Source organism: Ammospiza nelsoni, chromosome 2 (genome assembly GCF_027579445.1).
Source record: "Ammospiza nelsoni isolate bAmmNel1 chromosome 2, bAmmNel1.pri, whole genome shotgun sequence".
Lineage (NCBI taxonomy): Eukaryota > Metazoa > Chordata > Aves > Passeriformes > Passerellidae > Ammospiza > Ammospiza nelsoni.
The window spans coordinates 16,014,637-16,038,875 of NC_080634.1; the positions used below are offsets into that span (position 1 = coordinate 16,014,637).

At 59.1% G+C, this 24,239-nt stretch overlaps 1 protein-coding gene across 2 annotated transcripts in view; it reads right to left on the minus strand.

Moving 5' to 3' along the window:
* Positions 1–14,724, minus strand: part of ARAP1 (ArfGAP with RhoGAP domain, ankyrin repeat and PH domain 1) — a 28,594-nt gene extending 13,870 nt beyond the window's left edge. For both annotated transcript variants that reach the window (XM_059466560.1, XM_059466559.1), the window contains exons 1-11: positions 14,060–14,724; positions 7,762–7,925; positions 6,201–6,268; positions 4,837–4,940; positions 4,147–4,317; positions 2,514–2,583; positions 2,131–2,251; positions 1,814–2,019; positions 1,362–1,468; positions 1,080–1,279; positions 898–983 (exon numbers count right to left, since the gene is read on the minus strand). In XM_059466560.1, the coding sequence (XP_059322543.1) occupies positions 898–983; positions 1,080–1,279; positions 1,362–1,468; positions 1,814–2,019; positions 2,131–2,251; positions 2,514–2,583; positions 4,147–4,317; positions 4,837–4,940; positions 6,201–6,268; positions 7,762–7,925; positions 14,060–14,724 (1,962 nt within the window). The remainder of the gene's footprint in view (positions 1–897; positions 984–1,079; positions 1,280–1,361; positions 1,469–1,813; positions 2,020–2,130; positions 2,252–2,513; positions 2,584–4,146; positions 4,318–4,836; positions 4,941–6,200; positions 6,269–7,761; positions 7,926–14,059) is intronic.
* Between the last annotated feature and the right edge of the window lie 9,515 nt (positions 14,725–24,239).

Here is a 24,239-nt window from a genome sequence, read left to right on the forward strand (position 1 = left end):
AAAGCTGCACCCAGCGGTGGAAGGCAGGGTGGTGCTCGGTACCCATGGGGACAGATTCAAAGCGCTTTTGGTGGCCCCTTGCCATCCCGCTACCCGCAGCTGAGCAATGCCAATGGGAGATTTATCAGGAGATGCACATCTCCTCAATACCCACGGGGCTCTGCCAGCAGCCCGCAGCTCTCAGGGCTGGAACGGGTGCATGCGAGAGGGGAGAAGGGGCGGTGCGAGCCGCAGCCCTGGGGATGCCGGGGTGGTTTCGGGCAGGGTTCCCAGAGAGGGGAGGGGAAGGGGAGCAGCCGCAGGAGCAGCTGGAAGCGTTTGGGAGCTCGGGGAGCAGGCAGTGCTGGAGGCGGGGGCTGCGCGGGTGGGACGCCGAGCAGGAATGCAGGATCTGAGCGCGATGGATGGGAAGAACGGAGCCAGCCAGGCTCTGCCGGCGGGAAATGGCTGCCAGGTTAGGTCTTGAAACGAATCCCAGCTGCGCCCGCCCACCCATTCCCGGCCCTGGCTGCGCCGGCACATTCCTCTGCGCCGGCGGCCATAGCGCTTCAAGGGAGTGCTCTGCCCCCGGGCCTACTCCCGCCACACAGCCACCGTCCCACAGCCACGGCCCCACGGACAAAGAGACACCGTCTGTCTGTCTGTCTGTCTGTGGCACACAAGTGCCGCTTGTCCCTAGCGGCGTGCTGAACTGGTGGCCTGGGGTCCACAGGGACAGAATGAAAGGCTGCTGGGGTTCCTCTCCCTAGCCAAGCCACACCATGGGGTCCCCCCAAGGGCCTGGAATCAGCCTGGAAGAGCCCTGCCGTGCCCCAGCACCCCCCAGCCCACAGCTCCATAATGCAGAGGGAACGGCGTGTTGCCCCCCAAAAGGGCTTTTTGGGACTGTGCCACTACCTCTATCAGCTCCTCAGTCCACACCTTCCTGTCCATCTTCAAGCTGCGGACTTTGGTGATGCCAGGGCCCAATCCCCGGTGTTCCCCTGCCAGTGAGATGAGCCATTAGGGACCCATTTTGGGGTGGGAAGGGTCTGGGCATCCCCAGGGATCCCCATGTGTGCCCCTCTGGATATGGGTACCTGCACATCTCTTGCAGATGACAACGCAGAGGTTGATGGAGGCCCAGTCGGGTTTGGGGGAGCCGCAGTCGGCACAGAAGCGGTTGGACTCCACCGCCCAGATCCTCTCGGCCACCTCCGAGTTGGAGAGTGCCTCAGTGATGGACTGCTGCATGGCCTCCACCCACTCCTCCTTCTCCTGCTCCGAGTCAGCAGAGAAGCTGCCAGGAGGGATGGGGGTGAGATATACCATGGCTCGGGGTGGGCAGCACCCTCATCACCCCCTCCCCACCCTGGCCTCACCTGAAGATCCTGTATGGTGTGGTGAGGTCAAAGCTCCGGCGATCCATCTCCTTGACGTTCCCAACATTCATCTCAATGTAGGTGATGCCAATCCCCAGCCGATAGTCCTGGTGGGGAGCATGGGCAAGGGATGGGGGGGGGGGATGGATGATGGGATCCAGTGCCTGGGAGCTGGGGTAACTCTGTCCCTTCACTGCCTGGGTGTACCTAGGGCACCAGGGACTCTGGAAGCAGCTACAGTGGGTGTCATGCTCTTGGGATATCCCAAGGCTCAGAGCCAGCAGAGAGGGAGGGCTCAGAGGGCAGCACCCTGTGGCTTCTGTGCTGTCCCTATTTGAGGGATGGTGGCAGGCCTGGGTGCCCTGGCTCACTGCTGCTCTGCTCAGGCTGGCAGTGCAAAGGGAAGGGGCATCAGGGTTCCCCATAGTGCCACAGCCCTCCCAGCAACCCACCTCTGCATTTTTGTAAAGGAACACTTTGTCCCCAGCCACCACCACAAAGAGCTTGTGCTTAAAGCCCCGCAGCTCCAGGAAGCCACTCTTATCAGCTGGCTCAGTGGCACTGTCAGTGGCTAAGGACATCGATGTCCTCACTGCAGCTTTGCCCTTCCGCTCCTCCGCAATCTGCTGCAGGGTCCGGATCCACTCATTGCGGTCTGCTGTGGGGCCAAAGGAGAGATGGGTCAGGATCAGCCTGAGCCCAGGAGCCATCCCTTGGGCTGGGAAGGGAGAGGAGCTGGGGAATAGGGACCCCTGTCACTGTCACTCACCATCATTCTCAGCCCGGAACACGAAGTTGCGGTTGTTGGTGACAACCTCAAATTTCTGGTCCCCAACACTGGAGACGCGGGAGATGGAGGAGACGGGGATGAGCCGCTTGGAGTAGGTATCCTGGGTCAGGGAGTGGGAGACACGCTGCTCATGTCTGTGTCAAACGGGGCTGTTAGTGCCCCAGGCTCCCAATGCTCCAGCTCCAGTGTCCAGAAGGCTCTGAGCCTCATCCCCAGCACCCAGCCATGGCTGCTTCCTGGGACACTGACCCTTGGTACAGCCATGTCTCTGAGCTGGGATGCTCAGAGGGAGGTGGCCCTGCGGGGGCAGCTCCTCTGCCACCTTCTCATCCCAAACCCCGAGATCCATCTTCTCCACCCACCTTTTCACTGTCGAAATAGCGGAGGTAGTCAGGGTCAAGCTTCACCCAGCGCCTCTGGTAGATGTAGGACCTGGGAGGGGACGGGAGGGACCCATTGGAGGGGATGCCCTTGAACTCAGGATGATTCTGCTTGCGTGTTCACGCCCCAGTTGCCAAAAGCCTGGGGCCACCTCAGCATTGATCCTGCCCTGTGTCCCCAGCCCTCAATGTTCCCAACCCCCCCAATCATACGCTGTGTCCCCAGCCCTCCATTCTGCCTTGTGTCCCCAACCCTTGGTCTGGTGCTATATCCCCAGTCCTCTATCCTGCACAGGTATAAGAGGCCTGTCCTGGCCAGCCCTTGAAGTCCTCAGCCCTTGATCCTGTGCCCGCATGTTGCTGTTTTGGATAGCAATGGGGACTTCTTGCTTTCCTCCAGGCACCAATTAAAACATGGAGCTGAGAACAAGGGCTGCCCCTAACAGCTAGGCAGGATTCATTCCAGGAGACATTCCAGGAGGGGTCAGTGGCACCAGAGCAGAGGGAGAAGCCATGCATCTCTGTCAGGATGGGGATACAGATGAGAGGCAGGCCCCTCTGGGGGCTGAAGACAGCCCACCAGAGACCCCTTTGCCCCCCCAGCTGAAAATGCAGACCAACCATGCACCATAGGGGGAAAGGCAGAACATTCCTCAGCCCATAGCTATAGCATTAGGGCTGCAGGAGGAGCCAAGCCCTTTCCAACACAGCTCCTGCAAGTCTGCCCCTACCAGCATTGAACATCCAGGTCCCCCCATGCTGGTGGGGCTGTGGCAGCAGGGACACAGTTGCTCAAGGGCTTGTTTACTCAGGAAAGGTTTGCTGGAGCAGGGGTTTCCCAGGGACCTTCCAGCTGCTCTCACTTCCCCAGCAGCACGGCTGCTCTGTCGCAAACAGCTGAGGTTCCTCCTCCTCGGTGGAACTGCTGCCTCGGGGCTTACTTGGAGCCCAGATTAAGAAGCTCCAGTCACATCTCCTGCATGATTGTTGCCTCTCAGCTAGTGCAGGGGCTCTTTGAGTGGGTTGCCTGTGCACACTGTGCTGGCTGTGCTCACTGGGTTCACTAGACTCCCTGGGGATCACTGGCTCCCCATGACTCCCTGGCTCGCTCACCCTGGAGCACACAGACACAAGCCCAGCACTTCCCCTGTTTTACTGCTGCACCACTCTGACTATCCACCACGAGCCCAGGATTTGGGGCTGCTATCCCATGGGATAGGGGCTATCACCACCTCCTCCTGCAGCAAACCCAGCAATCCCAAATGCACAGCTCAGCCCACACACCCCACCTCATCCCTGACAGCTTTTCCTGTGGTCACCAACTATTCCAGGGCTCCCCCAGCTCTTTTCCCAGTGATGCAGGGTCTGAGAGGAAGGCTGAGCCGCAGCCTCCCCTTCTCAGCAAAGTCAGTACAACAACTGCTGAGAGAAGGTTCTGTCACAAAAAATGAGTGTTTCTAGCCTAAATCACAGGTTAGAAGGGAGTGGAAGGAACCCCTAGCAATGGATTTTCACCAAAGCAAAAGTACACCCCCATGAGCAGGAATGTCAGGTGAGAAAAGGAGGGGACAATTACACTTCTATGTCACACAGGGACCCCCAGTACATCACTCACCCCTGTGGTGGGTTCTTGTCCAGCCACCCTTCTCTGATGGTGGGTGACAGCAGGCTGGTGGCACTGGTGTCCTCCATGCTGTCACTGAGCGTGCCGGGGCTGCTGCCAGGGAAGGTGTCGGGCACAGGCAGATGCAGGCTGGGCTCCCTGTCACTCCAGCTGCTGCCACCACTGGGGATGAGGAGCCGAGGGAGGGGGTTAAGAGCTGGCAGGTCCCGGGAGGGGCTGAGGTTCCCCGGCATGCTTCAGCCTCCCTGTGACCTTCCCTGAGGCGCAGGCAATGCAGGCCAGCTGGATGCAAGCAGGGACACTGGGGACAGTCCACTTGGTGGAGTCCCAGCGTGTCCCAGGGACAGCCAGGGCCTGAATCCCAGCTCTGGGAGGGGGGACAGAGGCACCCCCAAGAATGCAGCCCCAACCCAGTGATGCTCAGAGCTGCTCTCTGCTCACACACACTCACACGTGCTCCCACGCACAGGTCCTGTGTGTGCCCATCTGCGGGCACGCTGTGGAGCTGTGCATGCCCAAAAGCCCTGACCTGCACACTCACCTGCCCTGCCATGCACAGGAGCTCTGTGGCTGTGCTCACACCCCCCACACAAACAAAAACACCCCCTGGGACACACACAGAGCACGTCAGCAGCATCACACACACGTGCCCTGCACACAGCACGGCAGCCAAGCTCGTACCTGGCAGGGGATGCACTGGGCTGGTCCTCACCAAACTCATCTTCACTGAAGAGGCTGTTGAAGCGCACAGAGCGTGGTCGCCCCATCCTCAGCTCAGTGTCCTCCTGCAGAGACACACACGGGTGACAGCTGGGTGTGGGGGTGCTCACAGGGGTCCCAGGACAAGGGAAGAGATGAGAATCTTGACTCCATGTTTATTTTATGATATTTATTAAAAGAAAATGATATATTAAAACTATACTAAAATAATAGAAGAAAGGATTTCATCAGAAGAATAGAAGAAAGGATTTCATCAGAAGGCTAGCAAGGAATAGAAAGGAATGGAATGATAATAAAATCTTGCGACTGACCAGAGACTGACCAACTGGACTGTGATTGGCCATTAATTAAAAACAACCACATGAGACCAATCACAGATGCACCTGTTGCATTCCACAGCAGCAGATAATCATTGTTTACATTTCATTTCTGAGGCCTCTCAGCTTCTCAGAAGAAAAAATCCTAGCAAAAGGAGTTTTCTAAAATATGTCCGTGACACCTGGGGTCTCCTTGGTGCCACCACTGCACCGTGAGGGTGCAGGCTGGATGGAAGGAGAGGGGACACAATGCCATGTCACCAGCCCACCCCCAGCTCAGTGGGCGCCCACAGTGCCAGGGTGCCCAGGAAGAGGCATGCTGAGGCTCACGGAGAGAGGAAAGTGTAGCCAAGTGAGGAGCTGAACACTGGGATTTGGGATGCAAAGTCATTTATAGCAGCTAAAAATGTCAGAGCTTCAGGAGAAATCTGGCATTGCCTCCTTGGCCATGGTGTTTCCAAGCCAAGGTAGATGGGGCTTCAGATGTTCAGGGAGCTCTGCAACTTCTGGGACTCCTCAAATCCATCCGTTCCCACCCCAGAGAGTGAGGGAGGCAGATAGAAATTCACAATCTAGGGATTATATTCAAGATGCAGTGCTGGAGATGTCTACTAGCACACACTCTGTGTGGTGTGCTGCACAGCTGGAGGTGCTCCCCAGAGACCGCAGAGGAACCAGTGAGTGCTTCCTGGGGACACGTGGGTGACACCTGCTGGGTGCTCCCCAGGGACCCTCGAGTCCCAGCACCACTGAAAGACCTGATAGAAACTTCCCAAGGACATTGAAGAGCCGAGTTCCAGCCCCCCTGAGAGACACAGTGGGTTACTCCCTGGAGACCTGTGGAAGACCCAGTGGGTGCTCAGTGAGGCAGAACCCCTCTCTAGCCACTGCCAACATGCTCCTGCAGCCCTAACCAGTATCTCTGGATCATCCCAAGGCTGGTACCTGTCCTTAGGGCCAGTCACCCTGCTAGCTCCTGCCCACCTCCAGCCCCATGGTGGGACCAACCTTGGCCATCTCCCCCGTCGGTCTGGCTAATTCCTCCTCCCACGCCGAGTCCTCGTAGTCTGAATCATCTGACAAAGGAGAGGGAAGATACTGGGAATCAGCTGGGGTGGAGCAAGGGGTCCCAGTTCCCCCTGCTAGCCTGGAGCCTGTGGGGAGGATGATGCAAACATGGCTGGCTTCCCTTTGCTTTGCCCTTGGCAAATAACAACCTCATTCTTGTGACAACAAAGGTTTTATCAAGGAGTTTGGGGAAGAGCTGGGAAAGGGCAAAGTCCCGCTAGTGGCACCTCCCAGCACTGTCATGACACTCCTGGCCTCGCCAGAAGGGGACTTGGTGACACCAGCCCCAGCACCATGGCTCCATCCAGGCTCTCCTGTCTCTGCTGGGGATTCCCAGGGGATTTTTCCACAGCTGCTTTGCCAGGGTGGATTCCCCTCCCTCCTCTCCCATTCCTTATCAGCTCCCCAGCTTGTGCACTGTGGAAATGCGATCCCGGAGGATGATGGGAGTGAGAGATGATTCCTCCTCCCCCAGCACTCACATCAGCAGGAGTCCTGGTCAGGATTGTAACCCCACAGGGAACAAATGGTCCCAGACAGCCTGGCCCTGGCAGACACCCACTCCCAAATCCCACTGAGAATCTGGATCAGATTCCTCCCAAAACCACAACCCAGATGATGGTGTTTGGGCCCTGGCAGCAGGTGAGGATGCTCTCAGGCTTCAGGGGGCTGAGGGGTGCAGGTAGGTGCTCACCTTGGCACCACAGAAACACCCTGCAAACTCTGCATCCCAAACCCATCAGGGTGGGAGCAGCTTTCCTCCCTGCACCCCCAACAAACAGATAAGCTCTGTCCTGATAACCTGTCCACGGCTTCTCCCAGCTTCTGAAACACATCCCAGGTCCCAGTTAAGCCAGTGCTGCTTCCTGCAGGGCTGCTGGCCTTGAGAGGCACCCAGCACCCCACACAACTCAGCCCTTCCCCTTCCTTGCAGCAGAGCTGTTCCAGCTGAAGTACAGTCCAGCCAGGGCTGCACCCTGAGACCAAACTTTCAGCTCTCCATGGGGGTCCCCAGCTCAGCACTGCTCACTGCAGTTGGCTGAGCCCCAGGGACACCCTGAGGGAGATCCAAAGGCATTCTGGGATTCCAGAATCAGGGACATCTGCATTTCACCTCCCAATAGGTTCACTTTTCCTCTGTGAGTGAGTGTGGGTGCTGGAAGCACCCACAGAAACCTTTGCTCTGCCCTAGGAGAGGCTGCACCCAAACCCCCAGTCCACATCTCCCATCCCCTGAAACTACCAATCCAGGTCTTACACCCCTTCCCTGAAGTCCTCATACACCCTAAATCCCCCAGCCCAGGCCTTGCACCCCTGACTCTCCCAGCCCAGAAGACAAGAAAGGGGATAGAGAAGAAAGAGACCACAGCAAGGACAGAGGAACAAACTGCCAAGAAGGCAGGCACAGCACCCACGGGATGGATGCTGATGGATTGGCAGCCAGCTATCCCAAGGCAGGATTTGTGACAGGGGGAGAGTGGAGAGGCCCCCTGGTACTCACCAAACTCTGGCACGAAGGGAAGGCTGGCCTTGGAGGGCAGTGCCGGTGGCGTCGGTGCCGGTGGCGTCGGTGCTGGCGCCTTGCAGCGGGGCGGGGGCAGCGGGGAGCACAGGGTGGCACTGGCTGCTCTCTCAGTGATGGGCACCTCCTCCTTCACAGGGATGCTGTGGGGGAGAGGAGCAAGCACTGCCTTGTGCCAGCCCCTGCCTCGCTTCCCAACCCTGATACACCTGCAGGGGGGTCACAGAGAACCCCCAAAAGGGACCAAACCCCAGCAGACCCAGACCCACAAAGCAATCCCAAAGACCCCGGGGTAAAGCCTTTCCTGTGCTTGGGTTATATGACTACTTTTGTAGTCTGGAAATGTTTTCCTGGCATCCAGCCTCACTCCCCTGTGTGTGCTTCACAGCCCAGGATCCTTATCTGACTCTGGGACACCTCAAGCCACCCACAGCCTTGAAGCTACATCCCAGAGCAGGTTGTTTTCTTTCCTCCAGTCTAAACAATGGCAGAGTTGCTTCCTTAGCTGTTTTGCAAGTGGCTGCAGGGTTCCTTGAGTAGGATGGGGGTCCTGGGAGTCCTAGGGGTGCTCTGTGCCACCAGCTTCCTCATGGTGGAGTGGACACTAGAGGTCCAGGGTGGCTGCTACAGCAGCAAGAAATTCTGGAAATGGAGCTTTTCCTGGCTCAGTGACGAATGCCCCCAGCCCCAAAGCCGTGACCAGTGGGGAGAGGGACCATGGGGGACTGTCCTCTTCTGCACAGAGCCCGAGCAGCTGAGCTCAGCCACTCCTACCTCCTATTCCTTGCTTCCTGCCTTCCTGAGACTGTAAAGTGACAGGCAATCAATAGAAACCTCTGGGGTAATGGTGTTTTCAAGGGCAGGAAATTAAGAAGTTTCTCTAGGGTATAAAAATACAAGGTACCTTTGAAGCATCCCTGAATGCAGGGAGAGGGCAGAGGCAGTGGGCAGAAATCCACCCCAAGCCCCAGGGAGGTGAGCCCCAGGGGAGCTGCATGCTGGCACCATCCCCATCCTTGCCCCAGCTACCTCCCACTGCACCACAAAAAGGAACAGCTGGTTAGACTGGGTATTGGGAAGAAGTTCTCCCCTCTGAGGGTGGTGAGGCCCTGGCACAGGTTGCCCAGAGAAGCTGTGACTGCCCCATGCCTGCAAATGTTCCAGTCCAGGTGGGATGGGGCTTGGAGCAACCTGGTCTAGTGGGAGGTGTCCCTGCCCTTGGCAAGGGGGGTGGAACTAAACGAGCTTTAAGGTCCCATCCAATCCAAACCATTCTGTGATGCCATGATTCCATGGCCAAGGATGCCATCAGCACACCATGGTTTCTGGGGATGTGCCTCCCAGCACCATGGCTGGTGCACAAGAGCTTTCCCTTAGCTTGGAGTGAGCTGCAGAAGAAGCTTCTCCCTGGCTGGAGCAGGAAGCAGGGAAGGATGGGAGTGCTGGCTCTCCCTGGGTCAGCCTGACCTCATTTCTCAGCAGCCATTTCCATGGGAACCAGCCACAACCATCCATACATTAGGGAATGATGGCAGGGAAGGAGGGGAGCACGGGCAGGGGAGCAGCACCGCTCCCAACACCACCAGGCAGGAGCTGCCAGAGCACCCAGGTGTGCAGAGACCCAGAGACACAGAGGTGACAGTGCACAAGCCACAGAGCCTCCAGCACAAGCCTGGCTGGGCTCTGCATCCATGCAGCCACCCAGGATGGTGTTTGTCCCCTGGGGTGAGGGTGGGGGGCTGCAACACAAGCCCCATGGCCAGCAGTGAGATGACAAGCCTCAGGCTCAGAAGGGCTCTGGCTCAGCCCCAGTCCTGTGCAGCCCCAGCCCCACCATCCCAGGGACCAGCAGGATGGGCACCCGCAGAGCTCAGGCACAAATAACACCCCAGTTTCCCAAAACAGCCTCCCCACTGCTCTGCCCACCCCACCTGTCACCATCTGCTGCTGTGGCATCGCTGGGTTTCAGGTCCCCCCATGGCTCCCTGGGGCAGTGTGGGTGCCCTGTCACCCCCTGTGCCCTATCACCCCCTGCACTTCCCAGACCCCTCTGCAGCCATGCCCAAAGGATGCCAGTCCTGCTCCAGGCAGGATCTGCCTGGTGCCACCTCTGCCATCAGACAAGTGGCAAACCAGTGCCTTATGTGCTGTCCCTTATCTGAGCAGCACCTTAATGCTACCCTTTATCTATTTACGCCTTATCTACCCTTTTATACCCTTTATCTAGGCCTCTCTTCTAAGGGGGGCAGAGAGGGCAGCTCTCCCACAGCCATCACCACAAAGCCAAAGCTCTGCCCAGGCCACCACCCCTGCCCAGGCCACCCAGACCTCCAAAATGAGTCTTCTGTCATCACCTCCTTGGACATCACTTTGTGCAACCCCCTCTCCACACCAGCTGCTCAGGGGGCTGCTCTAATCCCTAGATCACTTCCTGGGCATGGAGAGGGTGTGCCCCCCCTCAGTGACAGCCTTATCCCACAATCAGGATGCAGACATGCTCATGGGATCCTCTGTGGGGTGTCTAGGTCTGAGCCATCAATGGCCAAAACTGGGGGGCTCACAGCCCCGCTGCTGGCACTGGAAGGGTGGCGTGAAGTGCAGAAGTGGTGAGAGAGCTCCCAGTGTTGGACACAGCTGCTGCCATCAACCCGTGGCAGGTGGTATCTCACACATCCCACACCCAGCAGGGCTGGGACGATCCTGTCACCTCCTAGCACAGAAATGCTTGGGGTGGCCCCGGGTTTGGGGGGGTGGTGAGAACTCAGAGTTGAACATGGCCTGGAGGAAACCACAATATGGCTCTGCAAGCAGCTAGGAGGAAGCACCAGGGACCACGGCAGCAAGCCGGAAGTGAGGGGAGATGGGTGGATGGTGTCACCCCAGAAATGCCCAGGTCACTTGCTCTGCTCCCAGGCTGTTTGCATACACAGGGCTGCTCCAGCTCTTCCTCAGCCCTCACTCTCAGAGATCCCTCCCTGTGAGAACCTCCATCTCCACATGGTGGGGTCTCATTCCCACTCAGAGACAGGGGCAGACCAATGCAGCTGCCTCACAGCTGATGGCAAAGAGCCCCAGTCGCAGCCTGGATGCAGTGAGCATCACCCTGATGTGGGCAGGTACCATCCAGACCTGGGCAAGCATCACCCTGATGTGGGCATCAGCTCAGCTGGATGGGCAAGGAACATCCAGACATGAGCAGCCATCAGCCCCAACATGGGCAAGCATCCCCCACTGTGGTTGGTCCTTGGGCAGCCCAGCAGTATCCCCCCAACCCCCCATTTCATGTTCACGGGCTGCAGGCACCCCAGGGGACAGGAGGTGGGTTTGGGGCCAACAGCAGCACCCCAGGGCTGTGGGGCTCCCTCAGACCCAGCACAGGGCACTGTGGCCAGTCACCCATCACTGCAGGGAGCCCCAGTGTGGATTGCTTCCCAAGCTCCCAGCAGAGGCTGCCCCACACACAGAGCTGGGACCCAAAACCCACCACAGGGTGACTCATACCCTCACCCTGCTGAATGCACCCCTTGTCCATGCCAGCTGTCCTGCCCCACAGCACCTCCTCCAGCCAGGGCATGGCCAGGCACCAGCACGGGCCAAAGAGCCACAGAACTATGGAATGGTTTGGTTGGGGAAAGACTTTAAAGCTTTTCTCATGCCATGGGCAGAGACACCTACAACCCCAGGTTACTCCAAGCCCCATCCAACCCAGCTCTGAACACTTCCAGGGATGGGGCAGCCCCATCTTCTGTGGGCAGCCTGTGCCAGGGCCTCACCACCCTCAGAGAGAAGAATTTCTTAGGAAATCACAGCTCTTTATTTTTAAAATGTTCTCAAAACAAAAACCTACCTATAGCAAATATATTCCTGGTCATACAATTAAAGTGACTTTTGAAATCAGAATTTTGGGGTTTGGCTGGTTAGTTCTGAATCCCCAATATATCCACATAATAGACATATAACATACATAGGGGTGCACAGATAGACTCCTGGATATATTCACTACAGCATCAAGACCTATGTGAGAAATATATATATACACACACACACCCATACATATTTTGTTTTGTTGCTACCAAGCACCCACACATACCTTGAGGTATCTCTATGTTATGAGTGCATGACAGCACACCAGGCGCCGGGGCCCTGTGGCCACCCAGCTGTCCCACAGTGGCACAGTCCCCGGGGCTCTGCCACAGTGTCCCCAGAGTCCCCCAAGCCACGGGAGCACCCTTGTGTCGGGGGGTGCTGCTCAGCCACCGCCTGGCCCATCCCATCCCGAGTCTCACAATGCAGCTCCAAAGGGACCCTTACGCACCCCCAGATCCCGCGGGGCGGCTCCGGGGGGCAATCCCGGCCCCCAGTGCGCAGCCTGGGGGGTGCCGTGCCAGGATGGGCAGCGCCTGTCCCGCGGCAGGATGCCCTGGAGTCCCCGGGCAGCAGGAACCGGCAGTGCCCGTGGCTCACAGGCCAGGGCAGGAAACAGCGGCACGGCGAGAGGCGCACCCGGTAGCGCCGGCAGCGCTCGATCCCATCCCCAAAATCCCTCCGCCCCGGGCCCGCCGGCCGCCCCTGCGCGGCACGCCCGGCACCGCGCCCGCCGTGCCCCCCTACCTGGGCAGGTGACAGCGACCGCGGGGGGACCGAGCGGCACCGCGGGCAGGGCCGGGGGAGGCCGGCGGGGAGCGCAGCTTCTCACCCCCGCACTTCCTGCGGGCTAAAAACAGCAAAACTTCCTGAGCTGGCCGAAGCAGAGGCATGGCTAACAGCAAATCCTCAGAATGGGCAGAAAGAGCCCGCGGCACGGCCAGCACCAGAACGCTGGCACAGCTGGCATTCAACACCCAGCATGGATGGCACTAAATCACGGCACAGCTGGCATCCAACACCCAGCACAGACTGCACTAAATCACGGCACAACTGGCACCAAACCAGCATGGCAAGAACCAGAACACTGGCATAGCTGGCATCCAGCACCCAGCACGGATGGCACCAAACCCATGGCACAGCTGGCACCAAACCAGCATGGCAAGTACCAAACCGATGGCACAGCTGGCACTAAACCCACAGCACAGCTGGTATCCAACACCCAGCATGGCAAGTACCAAACCGATGGCACACCCAGCACCAAACCAGCATGGCAAGAACCAGAACACTGGCACAGCTGGCATCCAACATCCAGCACAGGCAGAGGGATCACCTCCACCCACCTTACCACAAAAAGGCCATTGGGACACAGAGATGGGAAGCTGGAGGGAAAACCCAGCCCTCCCATTCTCATCCTGACTGCACACATCCAACACCATCAGTCCAGCTGGATGGTCCCATCCATCACCTTCAGTCAGGACAAACCCAGCCTCACTCCCAGGACCCCCCTGAGGGGACCACCTAGACCCCCCCAGCTCCAGGAGCATATCCCTTAGAGTCTGTGGGTCCTGGGGAGGTTGCAGGGAAGGACTCCTGGGGCATAGGGGCCACACCAGCCTGGTGACATTCCCTCACCTCATTCTGGGAGGGTGCTGGTACCCAGGAGCTTGTCTGCCCCCTCCAAACTGCATTCCCAGTCCTCATCCCCACATCTGCTTGTGCTCTGCAGGATTTGGGAGTGCACTGGGTGGTTGGGACATCAAAGGGGGGGCTGCAAGTGCTGCTGTCCCAAAATTCCAGCCTGCTCCCATGTCACCTGGCCACAGCAGCTGGCAGCAGCTTGCCCCATGCTCCCTGTGTGTGGCAGTTCACTGCCTGGCACCCACTGGTGTCCAGAGTTCCTCAGGCTTCAGCACTGCCTACACTGCAGGTGGGGGGAAGGCAGGGCTCTGCATTGTTGTGGGATGGCACCCAGCCCATGCCAGGCTGGGGTGACCTGGCTGACTGGGATGAGCAGGGTGGATACACCCAGCTAGAGCTAAAATGAATATTTCAGCACCCCCCACCCCGGTGCTGGTAGGGAAATGTGCCGTGCCCTGGGGCAGGGGTACCCCAGGGGTTGTGCAGGGGTTGGGGGAAGGGTTAGTACCCCCATGGGATGTACTGGGGCTAGGGATACCCCCATGGGTTGTACTGGGGTTGGGGGTACCCCCAGCAGTTGTGCTGGGGTTGGGGGAAGGGTTAGTACCCCCATGGGATGTACTGGGGCAGGGAGTACCCCCAGGACATGTTCTAAGGTCTGGGGAGAGCATAGGCAAGCCATGTTGTGACCCCAAGGGTCCCACCCACATCCCAGCAGTCCTCCACACAGACTCGGCCACCTTGGGGCCGTGTCCCTGCCCCCCCCCCTTACCTCCTGTGGGACACAGCCCTGGGGGGCAGCACGGGGGGGCGCTCAGGCACTGGGGGGCCCTTCAGGCTCTGGCACTTGGTTTCCACTTGGTGTCTCTTGGCCGGCAGTGGGGGTCTGGCCCTGCTGTCGGCGGGGGGCTTGTCCCCAAAGGCTGCTGGAGAGGGGTCCTCCAGGGCTGGGAGATGGCTGCAGGATGCAAGGGGGGGTTCGGGGTTGTCCCCCGATAGCGATGGCGAGAATTTGAGGGGCGGGCGGCAGCCCACCCTCGGTGGGATGGGTGGGGGCAGCTGGGGGAAGCCTGCCCCCCTCTCCGGCTCCAGCGGGGGGGTCCCAGCGGGCACCGGCGGGCACCGGGGCTCCCGCGGCTCCGGCGCTGCCGCAGCGCTCGGGCGGAAGATGTGGCGCTTCATGGGGACAGGTCTGGTGCCAGGGGGCTGCTGAGTCCCTGCGGGCGGCGGCGCCTCGGCGAAAGCTTTCTGCAAGCCCAGGAGGATACGGCGGCGGTGGCCGGGCAGCAGCACCCCAAGGCGGGTGAGCCCCTCGTCCGTCAGAGCCCGGCAGTCCCACACCGACCACAGCCCGCTTTGCTGGAAGCTCTCCACATACTGGTCGAGATGGACGGCAGACAGCCAGGCAGACACCGGCAGGGATCCCTCCTCCTCCATGGCAGGGGGCTGGCCACGGAAACCTGCACCACTCAGTGCATCTTGTGCTGCCAGCAAGGCTCAGGATGACATCAGGACCTGGGAATGGAGACAACAGGTGAAGCCTGGAGTCCCAAAACACACACCAGGTGAAGCTTGGAGTCCCAAAACCAATATTCCCAGCCTCCAACCATGCTGTGCCCCCAGGATCACCCACTCCTGAACTGGGGGGCTGCAGGGGTGTGGAAATGCTGGAGGGTCCCAGTTTAGGCATTGAAACATAGAGGTCATCCCTTTACAGATGAAGGCACCATGGGGCCCCAGCTTGGTCCCAGGGGTGACATTTGGGCTGTGGGACAGAGCAGTAGGGGATTATCCACATTGTGGATAATCAGGGAATGTGCCTGAATATGCATGATTCAAGGGCAGGGGAGCTGTTAGCTGCACCTCAGGGCTGTCACCCTCTAGGATGCAGCTCCTCTGGTTTACAGCAGCAAGCCAGGATAGGGTGACATGGACAGTTGGATCCAGAAGGCTGTCCCTTCTCCCAGGCTGTCACTATCACAGCCCGTGGCAGGGTGCTGTCACTGGAGCCCCCAACCCAAACCACACCAAACCCCTCCTCACAGACCATATGCCCACTATGGCATTGCTCCCAGCTCCAGAGCCCTGTCTGTCCTTAGCATTGCTCCCAGCTCCAAAGCCCTGTCTGTCCCTGGCATTGCTCTGGCATGGCACCACACCCTGGAGTGCTGGCAGAGCACCTTGGTGCTCACACCTAGCACAGTGCCCTTGTGGCATCCAGAGCTTGGCACATGGGGCTCATTTGTTGTCCCAGCTCCTGCAGCAGAACACCCATCCCACACCATAGCTGTTGGCAGGGCAAATCCCTGTTATCCCCCAAGCAGCAGATGGGATGCCCTGCCCTTCCCACCCACCAGCATCACGGCCTCAGCAGGCTCCAGGCAGGAGGCAGATCCCGTCACGCTGGCACACACAGCGCTGCTCGTGACCCCGGCACCATCTTATTTTGTGTTTGCTGGAGGTTTCTCTAGACCTGCTAAGAAGGAGCCAGAGGATTTCCTGGAGCTGTAAATAGGCCAGTCTGATCTGCTGTCAGAGTCACATTTGCTGTGACTCAGGCAGGCCCCCCTCAGCAGCACTTGCGGTTTCGGTGCAAAGTGCACAGCTGAGCAAAGCTCGCTCTCAAGCCAGCACAAACTGGACACTGCCAGGGTCCCTGCAGCCAGTGAGCCCTGCACCTGGAGACACCAGCATGCCAGTGGTGCTGCTGGGGTGTGGCCACAGTGCCACTTCCCTGGCACATCCTGGCACAGTTTGGCTTTGCTTCAGGCTCCAAGGATCAAGTGTCCAAGGAAGGAGCAACAGCGCTGGCTGACCCCTGTGGCTCCTTGCTGGCAGCACCAGAGAAATCAGCAGCACCCAGGACCCTCCCAGCACCCAAAAATCCCTGATTCAGAATAAAATCCCTGGTCCCAGCACCACAAAAATCCCTGATTCAGAATAAAATTCTTTCTTCCACCTCCACACCTAGAAAGCCCTCATCTATTACTGAAAATGTGATAGTGCTGGGTGACATTGCTGTCACCACATCTCAGTGGCACCAGCACAGGCAGGCTCCACCCCAGCTGGGCACTGGCTGTGGAGGAGCAGAGAGAAACACAGTGACAGCAGGATGGGGCTCCCACAAATGCCCCCTGTCCTGGCTAGAGCCAAGGAATCTCCACCAGTGTCACCCACTGACACCAGTGCCAGCATCCCCAGCTGTGCCAGGACACGGATGCAGTGGTGGGACAGAGCTGGCAGGAAGGGACAGCTGCACCAGCACTCACCACTGGCGCTGTCCCAGCACTATCTGGGGTGGCTGAGGGCCCTCCTTGCTGCTCACCAGGGACAGGGATGGGGACACAACGCCAGTGAGGAAAGTCCCCGGTGTGCCAGGCTGGCAGCTCCCGTTGCTGTCGGGCCCTTTGCCCTCACCAAGTAAATAATTCATCAGGCCTCTGCTAGGTTCCCTCCTCCAATCATTAATCATTTAACCTCTGTGCTAAACAAGATGAGGATATTCCAGAAGCAAAACCAAGACAGGGAGATGCTGTGACCCAGCTGGCTGCTGGGGTTTGGGGGGTGACCCTGGCTGTGGCCCCTGCCCAGCACAAATCCTCCCAGTGCTGACCCACTGCATTCCTCCCTGGGATTAGGCAACACCACAGGGGCTGTTTTGTAAGAGACTTAAAGGCTGGACAAATGGTGTGAGGAGGGAATGGCAAGGGCTGCCAGCACCCTGGCACTGTGGCTGGTGCTCTGGGGGGATAAGTTAGAATGCCAAAATACCCCTCAGCCCCATCCCAAACCCACAGAGCCCTCACTCTCACAGTGCTGGGGATGAAGGATCTGGGGGTGCCTGGTGCTGGTTCCCTTTTTCTGGACCAAGGGGCTCAGCAAGCCCCTCTCTCCCCAAATTTCGGTGTTGGCTGCTTTTCTGGAGGCTTCTGCAGCTACCCCAGCCCACCAGATGCCCTCAGCTCAAGAGAGCATTTGGGATTCACCTCTTCCCCCAGCAGAGCTGAGCATGCTGGCCCCAGAGAGTAGCCCCCCATGATGCAGGGGTGTGCCCACCCTTCTCCCACTGCATCCCACCACTCTCTCAGGGCCATGGGCTTCCCAGCCCTCAGGTAGGGCACTAATGAGGGCTGGGCTTGCTTGATTAAGGAGCTGTGCATGCCATGGAAGCTATGGGCTCTGACTGAAGTGACAGGCGAGCACGCTTCCTTCACTGGCTCCAGCTTCCCCTGGGTAATCACTGTTACCCCTAACAACGTGCCAGGAATCCAGCAGTGTGACCAAGGCCATCAGGATGTCACTGACAGAGCTGCACTCAGCACCCAGGCACCAGGTAATGAAGTGGTGGCCATCCCACAGCTCTTCCCTGCCACAGAATAGTGGCCACGAGCCAGGAAAATCCAGCACAGGAGCCCTGCTGGGTGTTTGGCACCCACTTGATTACCTAGTTCCCACTGCAATTCCTCCTCCAGTGCAGGCAAACCCTGCTGCACCCCACGTTCCCCTTGCCCAGCTCTGTGGGAAATCAAGGAAAGCTCATTACCAGCACAGGTCCCTGGGCTCAGCAGCAGCAGCAGCAGCAGGAGGTGGCCAGCCTGCCCGTGGTCCAGCTGGAGCACTGGAGGTTTGCCCAGGGGTCTCTGCCGGCCCCGGCACTTCCTCAAACGCCACCTCAGCAATGGGAACTTTCCGGAAAGCCGAGCAGAGCTCTGAGCTAGGATGTGGTGCAAGAGCCCAGCAGAGCTGTGAGGCCTCAGTGTGGTGAGGCACTGACCACAGCTGCCATGAGAAGGCTGGATCTGAGGTGCTGTGAGCCCTGGGTGACAGAAGGATGGGGCAGGGCTTTCAGCAGGAGAGGAAGGAAGAGCCAGGCAGGGTGGTCTCTGGGAAGTGAGAGCTCAGCACTGCTGCAGCAGGAACCAGGTACCAAGGACAGGGCGTTGTGGGGCTGCAGGACAAGCTGAGCTCTGGCCACTGGGCAGAAAGGGACAAGCAGGCAGGTGGCTGCCATGTCCCAACACCCCAGGACCCCTGTGGATTCCCTGAGAGGGCAGTAAGCTGTAACCCACCAGAGTAAAGCCAGGTGGCAGAAGGACCCGTGGGAACAGGAGGAAGGGGCTTCTTCAGCCACCAAGCTTCAGCAGCACTGGGCAACCAGACCCACACCACAGCAATTTTTACCCTTTCCTGCCTAAATTAAGGAGAGATCCTCAGCACTAAAGCCACAGACAGCCAGAATAAGGCCAATGTCACCAGTGTCCCTGCTGGATCCAGAGGGTGAATGTGATGTCCCCAACAGAGCTCCCAGGACCACTGCAGATTCCCCACCCAGCTGGGAATCGAAAGCACCACATCCTCACCCCGAAACTGCCCAAGCAGGATCCTCAGCAAGCAGTGATTACCCCACACTCCACAGACCCCTTCCCACCCAAACCCTCCACACCCCACCTCAGTGGGTGCCCACCTGCACAGCAGCACCCAAGGTATTTCCTGGGAAGGTGAGGCTTTTTCATTTTCAAGATCTTCTCAGCCAAAGAAATTGCAAATGATATTCAAACCCCCCAGGCGCTGTTCAGGGATCAAGTTCAGGCTTGTGGAATCACAATCCAGAGGTGGAATTGCCTCTCTGGAGCCTCCTCCCTCTGCCATGAGTTGCCATTTCCAGGTGGTTCATGTGAAGAAGCCAGAGGGCTCACACACACATACACACCAGGGTGTGCCCAGACAGGGGAGCTGCTTCAAGCCAGCTCTGTGTGCATAGAGGGTGGGAGGTGAGCAGTGATGAGGTGGGTGAGGAGTTAGGAACAAGGGGGCAGGAAAACTGAGGATTCCTCACTTCCCCAAGGTCCCACTTGCATTCCCCTTCCTCCATGGAAGCAAAACCTGGGAGGGTGAAATATGTCCCAGGCTGTGGCACAAACAAACAGATGAGTTTGCATCAGTGAACAGCATTCCCTTCCAAGGTGTTGCTGCCTGCCTCAAAAATCTAGCCAGAAAAGGGGCAAATACAGCCAGAAATTAGCAAATCCAGTAAAAAAAATGTGGTAAATCTGACCAGAAATGAGGAAATCCAGCCAGAAAAGGGGTAAATACATCTGGCAATGCTGTCACTACCCACTAAGTTCCACTGGAATGCTCTCAGCTCCTGACACACTTTATGGAAGCTGCCAGCAAACTAGGTCAGGAAGCCAAACCCCACGTGCACAGCCACCCCAGAGGAGCCCCAGTGTCCCAGGGTCTGGTGATGCTGGGGGGGGCTGTGCCAACAGCCTGGCTGCAGAGGATGGGACTCTGTCCCTGATGGGTCCCTGGGAAGCAGGGCACCTCCTTCCTCCATGAGAAATCAGCCCCATTTACCAGCACTACAACCATGCAGGTCCCTCTTTCACTTTCTCATAAGTAGGAAGTGAAAGTGTTGTGGGAAGGGGTGACCCCTCCAGCTGTGGATGGGGTGCACCCTTTTCCAGCCCTGATGCTCTCCAACCTCTGCTTCATGCTCATTGGGGTGCACAGGCCCTGTCCCCCACAGCAGGGTCACATCATACTGGGGCCATCCCCTGGATCCCCCTGGCCACCACAGGACTGCAGATAAGCCAAGGCAGGGGATGCTGCAGCAGAGACAGAAGCACAGGGACTGCCAAACACATGCACCCACTCCCCCTTTGTGAAAGACTTTCTACACAGCCAGGCTTTCCCTCATCTGTAGATTTGGGGGACCCATCTGCAAAGTGTCCCCAAGCATCAAACCCCCCACAGCCAGAGTCCTGCCACAGGAGCTGCATTACTCCCTGCCTCCCACGAGACACCCCTAAAATCTCCAGGGCTCACCTTGTTCTGAGGCTAAGTTCTGGCAGCAAACACATCCTCAATATTGCTCTAAATATCTCTATCCCTGATGTCCTGGCTGTGGCCCATAAAAACACATCCCCAGTAGCTGCTGGAGCACCCCCAGAAAGGCACCATAAGCTCTTGGAGGAGTTTTCCTTGCTGCCTTTCTCCCAGCACCCCAGAATAGCCACCCAGCCCTAGCACTCAGCCCTGTGCCTCCAAAAATTGGCTTTTGGGGCTGAACCCACAAATTAAAATTGCTGTCCCTGCAGTGGTGCTGGACCTAGGAACCTGCCGTGCAGGTGCAGCCCCTGGGCACCCCAAACCCCAACCTGATGGCCCCAGCAGTGTGAAGGTGTCCCGTGGAACCAGCTTGCCATTACTGCAGGACAAAGCAACCACCATCCCAGTTCCAGCTGCACAGCACTGGCAAAGCTCCAGGCTTCACCAGACAGACTGGGAAGCAGTGAGGAAGAGGAGGAGGAAGGCAAGGGAAGCCCACTACCAGCATCAGCTGGCATCTGGGTGCTGTTGGTGGTGGTTAGTGCGGCACAGGCATTGCTGGCAGGGGCCAGCAGCTGACGCTGGTTTTTGGCTATGAACAGGGACATGCCAGATCCCCAGCAGAAAACAAATCTGCCAGCTGGGCCCTCAGGGTCCCCTTGTCCCAGCTTCACTCCTGGCATAGGCAGCACAACCACCTAGTGTCTCCCAACATGTCACTCACCCTAACCGGGCAACAGGAATGGGGGCTATCAGCAATGCCAGGGCTCCCTGGAGACTGGGACTGAGCTGGTTTATACTGGGGCTGAGCTGGGGTCTGCTCAGGAGAGCAGTGATATGCTGGAAGTGAACTGGGAAGGCTGGGGTTAAACTGGGGTTAAGCTGAGATGTCCTGGTATTGAGCTGGGAGGTGTTGGGGTGAATTGGAATATACTGGGGAGGAGCTGGGACGTGCTGGGGAATACTGGGATTAAACTGGGATGAACTGGCTTTGAGCTGGGATGCGCTGAGGTGAACTGGGGTGTGCTGAGATTTAGTGGGGGTGCGCTAGGAATGAGTTGGGGTCTGCTTGGGGGCACCTGAGCAGTAGCAGGGTTCAGCTGGAGCATGCTGGGGTTGAGCTGGGATTGAACTGGGGTGTGCTGGGGGTAAACTGGGATTGAGCTCGGGTGAGCTGGGATTGAGCTCGGGTGTGCTGGGGGTGAGCTGGGATTGAGCTCGGGTCTCCTGGGGGGCAGCTGGAGCATACTGGAATTGAACCAGGGTTGAGCTGGGATGTGCTGGGATTGCGGTGGAGGGGTCTGGGGGTGAACTGGAGCATACTGTGATCGAGGTAAGGTGTGCTGAGAGCCAGCTGGGGCGTACTGGAATGTGGCTGGGGAGTACCGGGGCTGAGCTGGGGTATACCGGGGCAATCTGCAGCACGATTACCCCAGTCGGGAGGGTTGGGGGGGCACACCACTGCTGCACTGAGCCGGGGAACAATCCCTACTCCCCCCACCGCCCCAGCAGCTCCCAGTATCGCCAGTGCCCCCCTGTGTGCCCACAGAAACACGTGGAAAGAAACACAACCTCCCCCAGGAGAGAAAGGGCGCTGAGAAGGCAGAGTGTCCCCCCTCCCATGTCCCCTGTCCCCGCCCGAGCCGGGGGTGCCCCCGCAGCCCCCCGGAGCACCCGGTACCTCTGTCCGGTGGCAGCGGCGGCTCCCAGAGGATGCCGGGGCGCTTCCCGGGGCGGGGGCACTCCGGGCCCCCCTTGCCAGGCCCGGGCTTGTTCCTGCACGGAGCTTTGGCTGCCTCATGGAAACAGGATTCAAGGGGAAAGCTGCCAGGACTTTCCCCAAAAAAATAATGAACGGGTTGCGAGTGGGCTTCTTGCCTCCCCGCACAATTCCCAAGGTCTTAGTGGGGGGTAAGAAGGAGAGTGGGAGGGCGGGGGGACACAGAGGGGACGTGGGGTGTCCATGGCCAGCCCTCACGGCTGCCCAGCCTGGGACAATGGTCCTTTCATCCGGCGCTCAGGGACCGGGACACGCTGGCTGCCGGCTCCGGGGGTGGCAGCCCCCCCTGCTCGGCCCCTCGCCCACGCGAGGCCAGGGCAGGAGGGGCCAGATCAGCCCCACAGCCCGGCCATGCTGCTGCTGCTCGGGGGCCAGATCAGCCCCACAGCCCGGCTATGCTGCTGCTGCTCGGGGGCCAGATCAGCCCCACAGCCCGGCCATGCTGCTGCTGCTCGGGGGCCAGATCAGCCCCACAGCCCGGCCATGCTGCTGCTGCTCGGGGGCCAGATCAGCCCCACAGCCCGGCCATGGTACTGCTCGGGGAGCCAGATCAGCCCCACAGCCCGGCCATGGTACTGCTCGGGGAGCCAGATCAGCCCCACAGCCCGGCCATGCTGCTGCTGCTCGGGGGCCAGATCAGCCCCACAGCCCGGCCATGCTGCTGCTGCTCGGGGAGCCAGATCAGCCCCACAGCCCGGCCATGGTACTGCTCGGGGAGCCAGATCAGCCCCACAGCCTGGCCATGGTACTGCTCGGGGAGCCAGATCAGCCCCACAGCCCGGCCATGCTGCTGCTGCTCGGGGAGCCAGATCAGCCCCACAGCCCGGCCATGCTGCTGCTGCTCGGGGGCCAGATCAGCCCCACAGCCCGGCCATGCTGCTGCTGCTCGGGGGCCAGATCAGCCCCACAGCCCGGCCATGGTACTGCTCGGGGAGCCAGATCAGCCCCACAGCCCGGCCATGGTACTGCTCGGGGAGCCAGATCAGCCCCACAGCCCGGCCATGCTGCTGCTGCTCGGGGAGCCAGATCAGCCCCACAGCCCGGCCATGGTACTGCTCGGGGGGCCAGGCTCAGCCCCACAGCCCAGCCATGGTGCTGCTGCTCAGGGGGGCTCGGCCTGGGGGCCAGCATGAAATACCCCAAAAAGCTCCTTTACTGCCTGCATCCCCCCTACTCCATCAGCCCACCACCGCTCCCTACCCCACTCCCCGGAGCCATCACATCCCCCACATTATCCCATCCTGCTCCCCAGACCCAATCACACATCCCTGCTCTCCTTCGGATCCACCAGGGGGGATACCCTCCCAGACCTTCGGATCCACCTGGGGGGATACCCTCCCAGAGCCTTTGGCAGAGGATAAGGGTGCCATGGCCTTACCCGCTTTGGGGGTGTCACACAACAAAGTCCTGTCTGAGACCCCAGGGGCCTGCAGCAATGCCTAATCCCTGAAGGGCTGAAGCCTTGTACCCCTTCCCAGCAGCATTTCACAGATGACCCCTGTCAGTCAGTCCCTGAGGATGTGCCCAGCACAGCCCTTAGATCACTGCCCCCCTCCACATATCCTACCTGTGCCCCAGCTCTTCTCAGACCCCTGGCACCAGACATGTTCCAGAGCATATTCCATTTCCCTTTGGAGCCATCAGCTCTGGTCCTGCAGCTCTGGGTCTCCAGCTGTACCTCCCAGAGCTGACAGAGCTAAGCCCTCCCCACGAGGGGCTTTACCCCATCACCTGTCCTGCTCCGTGTCCCCCTGGCTCAAGCTGCTGCAGTGTGTCCTGTATCCAGTTCGGCTCCATTTCCAACCTGCCAGGTGGGTGGTGGCCAGGTTCCTTTTTAATTGGGTCCTATTTTTAATTGGGAGCAGTGCAGGAGGGTGGGAGGAGGTGGAAATTAACAGGAGAAATGGGAAGCAAGTCCCTAGTGCCCACCCCAGCCCCACAGGTGACAGAGACACAGGCACAGAGGATGGCACATGCTGGACAATGCCACTCACCAAGATCCTGCTGGGGCACACAGAAGGGTGGGGGCCTGCTGAGGTGTTGGGGTGCCACAGCACTGGGAGAGCAGAGATGGGTTGCACAAGCAGCTTTGTCCCTGGGTGCACCCCAGGAGGAGACAAGAATCCCAGGACTCCACGATCCAGGCAGTGCCAGCTCTGTTCCCCAGTATTCTCCTCCTGGAGAAGCCAGGATGTATTCCCCCAGAGTGCCCCCAAAGTTCAGCCCCCCACGTCTCCTCTCCCAGAGGAGGTTTTGGGGGAAATGTGCTGGTGGTACTGTCTTGGCTGGGGCTGTGGGAAAACCAACTATAAGGAGTGTGTGGCCTCATGCCTAATCAGTG